Source organism: Engraulis encrasicolus, chromosome 3, assembly GCF_034702125.1.
Source record: "Engraulis encrasicolus isolate BLACKSEA-1 chromosome 3, IST_EnEncr_1.0, whole genome shotgun sequence".
Taxonomy (NCBI): domain Eukaryota; kingdom Metazoa; phylum Chordata; class Actinopteri; order Clupeiformes; family Engraulidae; genus Engraulis; species Engraulis encrasicolus.
In genome coordinates, this window is record NC_085859.1 from 45,961,312 (window position 1) to 45,969,830 (window position 8,519).

The 8,519-nt window shown below is 47.1% G+C and overlaps 1 protein-coding gene across 1 annotated transcript; it reads right to left on the reverse strand.

Annotated features, from left to right (window-relative positions):
- Window positions 1-3,111: 3,111 nt before the first annotated feature.
- Window positions 3,112-7,975, reverse strand: LOC134445112 (reticulon-4 receptor-like). Its single transcript, XM_063194198.1, has 2 exons — window positions 7,969-7,975; window positions 3,112-4,998 (listed from the first exon to the last, which is right to left on the reverse strand). Exons 1-2 carry the CDS (start codon window positions 7,973-7,975, stop codon window positions 3,593-3,595), a joined length of 1,413 nt encoding a protein of 470 aa, XP_063050268.1. The 3' UTR covers window positions 3,112-3,592.
- Between the last annotated feature and the right edge of the window lie 544 nt (window positions 7,976-8,519).

Genomic DNA, 8,519 nt, shown 5'->3' on the forward strand with positions numbered 1-8,519 from the left:
GGTTAATTGGTTGCAACGAAATGCTCCAGGGCTTTTCAGCCCATCTATGTTAGGATGAATCCAGGGATGATGAATCCAAAATTTCCGGAACAGATATTGATTTAATTTGTGCTGATATATATTTTTTTTGTCTTCTGCTGCATTGCTACTCCTGTTGAGGTTAAAAACGGCACAGACTACAGTATTCTGCCCTTCCATGTGCTATCTATGGGACCTCCATTAGTACTTCAAGGTATATCTAATTGTACCTGGCAAGCACCAATCATGGTGCTGTCAAGAAAACATGGTACAAAATCAGTGACTCCTACAGTTTGTATCTATTCAAGACAAAGGAATTAAGTCGCTCTTTTCAGACCTGAAAACAGAGGCTTACTACCTTTGTGGTAAATAGATTCAATTGTATTCTTATTATTTCACTACTATCAAAAAAAGGGATATTTACATCTTTACACATGTGCTAAGTATTCCCGAAAGAGGCTCCATGTTGCTAGCAGACAAATGTTTAAGCATGCGGAGAGAGAGCTGTAAATAAAATCAATTGTGGGCTTGTGCAGATCGTTGTCAGCTGCCTCGGGCGTGCATTGCAAATACGCTCTCACTGCTGTGCTGTGTGCTGTGTGCTGTGTGCTGTGTGCTGTGTGCTGTGCAGGGTTGCCAGATGAGGCTGATGATTTCCAGCCCAAAAAATGCTCAAAACCCGCCTGGAAGCACTAAATCCCGCCCAATTCTATTGATTTCTATGGGCAAACATTGGGCCTTTTTTCTGCTAAATGCCATTTTTTACCCGCAGACGGCCATCCTAAGCAGCCCAATTGGGCGGGAAACCACCCAATCTGGCAACACTGCTTGTGCTTGTGCTGTGTGCTGTGCTTCCAGCAAACGGCACATAGCAGCCAGCAGCAGCATCCGCTTGGTTTTATGGGTCTTGCTGCACCGTGAGCACGGCCCACACCATTATGCTCCTCACTTACATTTAGGTTCTGCTCTACAGCGGAAGCATCTCCTCCCCAGTCTTCATTTTCACTGCGGACTTCCATCAAACGTTGTTGCTTTCATGTGAAATAAAAGGTCAATCTCTGTGCTGTGTACCGTAGCATCCTGAAGGCTTGCTGCTTGGTGATGTCTGAAAAGAAATAGGGTTGCATAGGCTTCTGCCTTCTCACCTTTTTGTGGAGGCGAGTGGAGGAAAAAAAAGTGAAGAAAAAGAGTTCCTGAATGTCAGACAGAGAGAGAGAGAGAGAGAGAGAGAGAGAGAGAGAGAGAGAGAGAGAGAGAGAGAGAGAGAGAGAGAGAGATGATGGATATGTTGTTACTTTCCTCTTCAGTAAAAATGAAACACCACACACACACACATACACACACATACTCACACACAGCCAACCACCACACAAGTTGTGCCTGCACTGGAGTTTTAGTGGGCCGATTTGGTATACAGTGGCTATAGCTAAACCACCAACAGCACATCGTCCTCTTAGCCCAGGCCAAGCCATTCATCCCTGAGTGTGTGACAAAGCCCAAAGCCTAACACAGGCAGTCAAAGCCCTGTGGCACTAGCGGCCAGGCAGAAGCAGCTAAATGTGGAGAGCATGGGATTTGACACCGGGCCAGATTTGTCAAAGCACTGGGTCATCATCCGCAAACAATGAACATATCGCAGCAGGAAGGCCATCTGCTCACCCGCCCTGCCTGCCCGCTCAGCTCTGTGCTAAGGAGGGGATTGCATTGCATGGCACCGTACAGTGGGCTACAGGGAAGCCGACATGAGGAGGGGGGACAAATGGGTCACATGTCCCGGGCCCAGGCAGAGAGAGGGGCACAAATTTGGGTCCTCCTTACATTAGGTGAGGGGGGCCCTTTCAGATGGCTTTTGTCCTGGGCCTGGCCAAAGCTGGTAACGGTACTGGTGGGCTAGTGTGGTGTAAGCAGAGCCGGTTTAACCAATAGGCAGACTAGGCCACTTGCCAGGGCCCCACCAAATCTGCCCTCTGTAGGAGCCCCCGTCATGGTAAATACCAGACAGAAATGATACATGAGGGCCTCATGTCCATACTTCACCTAGGGCCCCCAAATGAGAAGAACCGCACTGGGTGTACTGCCTGCCTGCCTGCGTGCTTTCCTCCTCAGCATCGGATTACATGCCTCTTCATTTTTTGTGGGACTACTTGCTGGGACTACAAGTCTGGCTGTTTTGTAATTGGTGGTGGTGGTGAAGCTGGTGGTGGTGGTTGTGGTGTCGGTATTCTAGTGGTTAGGGATTCACCTCTCCGCGTTTGTCTTAAGTGTGTACGTATCGACGGCGCTTTCATCACCGGCCCCAGATGCTGGTTCATGGAGCAGAAGCCATTGTGAGCCATCAAAGTGCATTTTTGAAGCAGCTCAGCCCTAAATGGATTGCAAAATAGGTTACACAAGTGTCTGCTCTCTAAGCCCGAGCTCTGAAACAATGAACAGCATATATTAGTAAAAATGCCTTGACTCCAGACACAGCTGCTCAAAACTTGTGTATCCATACAGCGCTTCATAACTCAACATTTCCCCCCCTTTTTTTATTCAAGGAAATACAAATATTCATCATTCTTTCGTAATGTCTTTAAATAATGAAATATATCCACACAGCTGAAGTACTACCAAGGATGTTTTAACGCTTAGTAAAATATAGACTAATTAAAAATTCATGTTAACTTTGCTTTTTTGTCCATGGTGTTGTGAACTGCTTCAAATACTGCTCTTGAAAACAGACTGTAACCCACCAATTAACACTGACGTTTTTAGATACATAGCGTACAACTTAAAGTGCTGTAATTTCTTTGGTTCGCTAGCTTTCATGGAAATCTACAGAAAGTATATAGAAAACATACTCCGTAAACCCCCTTTACAAAATGAGATATTCTATTTATAATATATTTATGCTTGTACAACACTAAAATAAAGTGCATATCTATAATTCCATCGCAGTCTTGGTGAACCATCAGACAGTATCCATCATTGATGCCATCGTTAACCATGATGAGATGAAATCAGAACTCATATTTGGGGAGAGTATTTTTTTTTTCCTTTTACCGAAATACTTAGAAACATAAAAAACGTAACATTTTTAAACAAATGCATCACTTTTGAATAAAACATAAGAAACATAAATCCTGTCACTTCCCAGATCTCAGAACGGGCAACATTCTCTGTGTAGATTCAGAACTGAAATACTGTTTTTGTTTTTTCTCTTTTACTATCTTTGATTTCCTTAGGGCTGTCAACTGTTATTGTCTTTCAGTTCAAACTTTGCATGGGAAGGGCCAGGGATTTCTCCAAAGTGTTGCTCAGACACAGTACAGTAAAGTACATACGACAAACATGTGGGCACCAATGCTTTTCTATATACATTAGATCTGATGGGTTCTGTAAAGGCATCCATTTCATTGATTTATCCGCACGTTTTTTTTGTTTTTCTCTTTTGTTCTGTCTTGTTCTGTCAGTTTATTTTTTTGTGGCTCAGGCCCGCATTTCTTCGTACAGTCTCTGCCTGCGCTTTCGAGGTTCCTGCAGGGTCGACTCTTATGAGCGTAATGAACAAAAAGAAGGGTTTTTTAAGCATTAATTAAGACATGGTCACGAGAATCCAGAACAAGGGCAGAAAGACAAGGCTCAGTGATTCAAATGTAGATCCGTGACCTTTAAGACACTGAGTGTCCGATTTGGGCTTTTTCGCACATTTCTTTTTCTTTTCGGACGGGGCTGTGGAGGGCTCCAGTTTTTCTATCAGTTCGGGCTGTAAGCTATCCAGGCCATTGGATAATGTCCCCAAAGGCCCGTCATTCAGGCTCTGCTTGGAGCGAGTGCCGTTTTTTGTTCTCTCCTCTCGATGCTTAGTCTTTGACATGTTCTCCTTGTCCTTCAAAGGGTTGTTGGTTATTTGGCGGCTGTTGTAGGACGAAGGGTCGGGAATTGTTTTGCTGGAAATAATGGAGGACTTATCGTAGCCCGTCAGACAACACCTGGGAATGGATTCGCCCAGCATGTCGTCGGAGGAGGAGAAGAACTTTCCAGAGTGGGTCTTGGTGCTGAAAACACTGGTCTGAACCTGGGACGGGGTTTCGACGCATCCCTCCAAATCGTCACTCTTCAGCCGTTTCAGGTCCTTGCCTGTAAGCGAAGCTGGCACGTAGCACTCAAGCTCTGAACTGGAGCCTTTGAAGCGCTTGAACCAGTCCCACAAGTTCCGCGTGCGGCAGTCACAGATCCACTGGTTGCCGTTTAGCCTGAGGTACTGTAGGGAGACCAGAGGGTCCATGGTCTCCCCACTTAACACCGTGAGGTTGTTGTAGAAGAGGTACAAGGTGGTGAGTTTTCGGAGGGAGCTGAAGGCCCTCTCCTGCACGAAGGTGATCAGGTTCTGGTGCAGCAGCAGCTGGTCCAGGTTGCTGAGACCGCGCAGCATGTGGTCCGTGACCACCTTGATCTTGTTGTTGTACAGGAAGAGGATGGTGAGGTTGGCCAGGTCCAGGAAAGTGTCGTCGTGCAGGGCCAGCAAGGTGTTGTCGTGAAGGTAGAGCTTCTGCAGGGAGGAGAGGCCATGGAAGGTGCCCACGGGCAGCTGCGAGAGGCCGCACCTGTGCAGGTGCAAGGTGTGCAGCTTGGTCAGGCCCTGGAAGGCCGTGGGGCTGATGATGCGCAGGTTGTTGTTGTCGCTGATGTCCAGCTCCTCTAGCCGGTCCAGGCCGAAGAAGGCGCCGGCCTTGATGTGGCTGATGTTGTTCTTGTACAGGTAGAGCACGGTCAGGTTGCGCACCTGGCTGAAGCTGGTGGAATGCACCACCGTCAGCTTGTTGCTCTGCAGGAAGATCCTCTGGCTCCGCACCGGGATCTCCGCAGGGATGGAGAGCAGGCCCTGCTGCTGGCACGCCACGGTGGGACGGGGCTCGCTGAAGCAGACACACTTGGCCGGGCAGCCCTCCAGCAGCGGCACCAGATTCAGCCAGACGGCCAGGACCATGAGCCCACCACCTGCAGAGACATAACGGGGCAGACAAGCACACAAAATGGTTTCGCATTAAAAGCTGGGTCAAGTACATACAGTACAGTACAGGACAGTGCACAGTGCAGTATAATACGTTGATCCGTTTTCTCACACACAATTTTGTTTCATTTAACAGCAATTAAGTGTCCATGAAATTTAAAATGATTGTAATCACCAAAGATAGAACTAAATTACAGACTTTAATTATTGGGGAGTAATTACGAGCCGAGAGATGGTGGATTATGATCCATGAAACTCTGCAGATAAAAACCGAAACCTACTAATTGACTTTTCAAAATGTGAAAAAAAGGAATTAATCTACAAGGTCTTGATTTCATTTATGGAAATGATGAGGATGTCTGAATTTCAGTCTGATGCACAGTAGACTCAAATAAAGCATCAGTTCTCAAAAGCCACCTTTCAAAGACTCAAACAATGGCACCAAAAACACCACTACTACTACAAGTTACTTCATTTCTTTCTACTCTAGCTGTTGTTTGCACTGTACTGATGAGCAGAACTTGGATTGTAACTGTTGAAAATGTTTTTACATCATATTACATGCCATTACATTACACTGCATTTGGCAGATGCTTTGGTTATAAAGCGTCTGCCAAATTCAGTGTAATGTAATGTAACAATGTAATAATGTAATGGCTATCTATCACCTCATTGCATAATCCAGCCAAAATGGCAGCCTAAAATCTGCTCTACATCACAGTGCTAAAAGTGGGTATCTGCTCTGCGCCCAGGGAGCTATTTCCATCTCTGCAGCACCAGAGGAAGCAAGAGGAGAGAGAAGCTCAGCAATCTCCCCAGTTCCCCCGGAAAGTGATTAACTAAACATGGGGCGGGCGCCTCGCATATGCACACATACAAAAAAAACAAGCTGCCGCTAATAGGGTGAATGGAACTAATCTGGTTGCAGCATGGTGTAAGGTTTGACATTTAGCCTGTCACGTGGAGATAAGTGTGGTTGGTCTGTCATGCCTGGGTGGCGCAATGTGCTCTTTTTCTCCCCCCCTCTTTCTTCCCTGCCCTTTGAGAGGAGAGAGAGGGAGGGATGGAGGGAAAGGGAGATACGAGAGGAGGGGAGGACCTCCTGGGGGCCATGCCTGTGTGGACACATCTAAAGAAGTGCCTCCTTGGAGTGTAGTGTAGAGATAAGATGACCCTGCCCTCGCTTTGGTCAAGAGGGACACAGAGTACTCCTTTGAAGCTTTGGGGGGCGAAATGGGCAGGGAGGGAGGAGGGATTAGAACCGTGTTTCTTCACCATAATTGCAATTAATTTCCATTGGGGGCTTGTGTGCCTTACAAAAGACGTACAAAATCAAGATGAGTATCGATCTGTCATAGGCCTCTTATTACTCCCTTGGTATAAAGAAGGGACTTGCAAGGAAACATGCCACAGTACACAGTATCACAAACACAACAACATAATAACAACATAATATATATGTGTTCAAGAGAGCGAATGACATGTTAACTCAGTAAAATCTCTTTAATCTCCTCCCTTGTTTACTGTGATGCTCAATATTCGCTCCAAGAACCAAAACTTGTAAAATACAAACGTATGACATATCAGACAAATAAATATATATATATATATATACGGTATACGCAGTCCTTCCCTTTGCCTTGCTTTCATCAGCCGTCACACAGGCTCTCCCATTCTCTGTCTCTGTCACTCATTCTCTGAGGCCTGTTTAATGGAGCCTGGGCGGTGTATGACAGCACCCTCTCTGTTGCACATTCCCTCTCCCACACCCACTACCGTCACGCCAGCAGGCAGGCAGGCAGGCGGGCAGGCAGGCGGGCAGGCAGGCAAGGCAGGCAGGCAAGGCAGGCAGGCAGACAGACAGGTTGGCAGGCAGACAGGTAGACAGACAAGGCAGGCAGGGCTGGACTGGCCTTCTGGCATATCGGACATATCCCAGTGGAGGCATGCACCCTTGTGGGCCCCTATTTTGACGAATAGGTCATTTTACATTTCTGATAATAAGGGCCCATGAGGGTGCGGGGATCACCGGTGAGTCAGTTCTGCGCCACTAATTACAAGGGGCCCCTTTAAGCCAAAAGTGCCCGGGCCCTATTCCTTCCCCATGGGGGGCCCCTTTAAGCCAAAAGTATCCGGGCCCTATTCCTCCCCCATGAGGCGCCCCTTTAAGCCAAAAGTGCCCGGGCCCTATTTCTCCCCCAGTCCAGCCCTGGCAGGAAGGCAGGCAGGCAGGAAGGCAGGCAGGCAGGCATGCAGGCAGGCAGGCAGGCAGGCAGGCAGGCAGGAAGGCAGGCAGGCAGGCATGCAGGCAGGCAGGCTCCTCTGCTCAACTACAGCTCCTGCTCCGCGGCAGGCAAAGCTGTCATATATATCCCAGTTCTTTCTGCATCACAGCCTCCCTTTTTTTGCCTTGCCTTCACCATTTTTTTCTCCTCCTCCTCTCTCTCCTCTTCTCTTCCTTCATTCTCTGTGTGTGTCCCTTTCTTGTTTCATATACAGCAGTACACACGCTTCACAAAAGTGAGATCCATCCAGACTGCTCTACCTTGTTTCCCTTCCCGTTCTTCTCCACCCACCTCCTCATTTTTTTTCCTTTCTTTTTTCTGGTCACACATTCACCAAGTCTCGCTCCCCCCCTTGTCTGCCATCACTGTGTACAGCAGGGGTGTGGTGTGCTGGTATCAGAGGGATTTTAGGTGCAAATCTCCTGTCGTCGTGATGTCTCTCAGTCCTCCGTGCTCTGTCTTATTTTCATCTGTGCCCGTGTCAGTATAATCCCGCCTCCCTAAATTGCCACCAATTATTTCCGTGCACCATTTCATTTTTTTCCCTTTTTTTCTTTCTTTCTTTCTTTCTTTCTTTCTTTCTTTCTTTCTTTCTTTCTTTTTTTCTTTCTTTCTTTCTTTTTTCTTTAACTCATGACTAATGCTTTGGCTTTCCTCCTTGTGTGTGCTCACCCAACATCACGGATCGTTTAGCTATTATTGACCCCGGTGCTCTTTTTTAAACTTATTCAAACGGTCGCACAACTTTTGTGAAGCAATTTTCTGGGATTTCACGGCAAGGCGTCTGTACGACTTCTCATGTGGCTGTCTCACCCCCTGCCTGTCTCTATGAGGCGAGGCAACACGACAAGACAGGGCTGGACTGGGTTGGAAAATCAGGCAGGGAATTTTTCAATTAAGACCAGTCCAGTAGGGATTGAGAGAGACAATGAAGCCTTTAACAACATTTTTAGTCATGTAAGTAAGGGATAACGGCCGATGAGGTGACCGGTTATACGAAATGAATGGCGAGGCGGCGGCTTTGAACTTTGGCCTCGAAGGCCGTTATCCCGCTTATCTGCCGTTATGGTAGGATACTTTTTTAATCTATTATTGTCGGTAAAGTTGTAGGAAACATTCTCTATCAAGATAGAATGTTGCTGTGCGGGCGTCCAACTTGACACGCCTAGAATCTTCGTTTGGTAGCCTGCCGACGCTGTGATTATTTCATTTTCCTTTGGCCC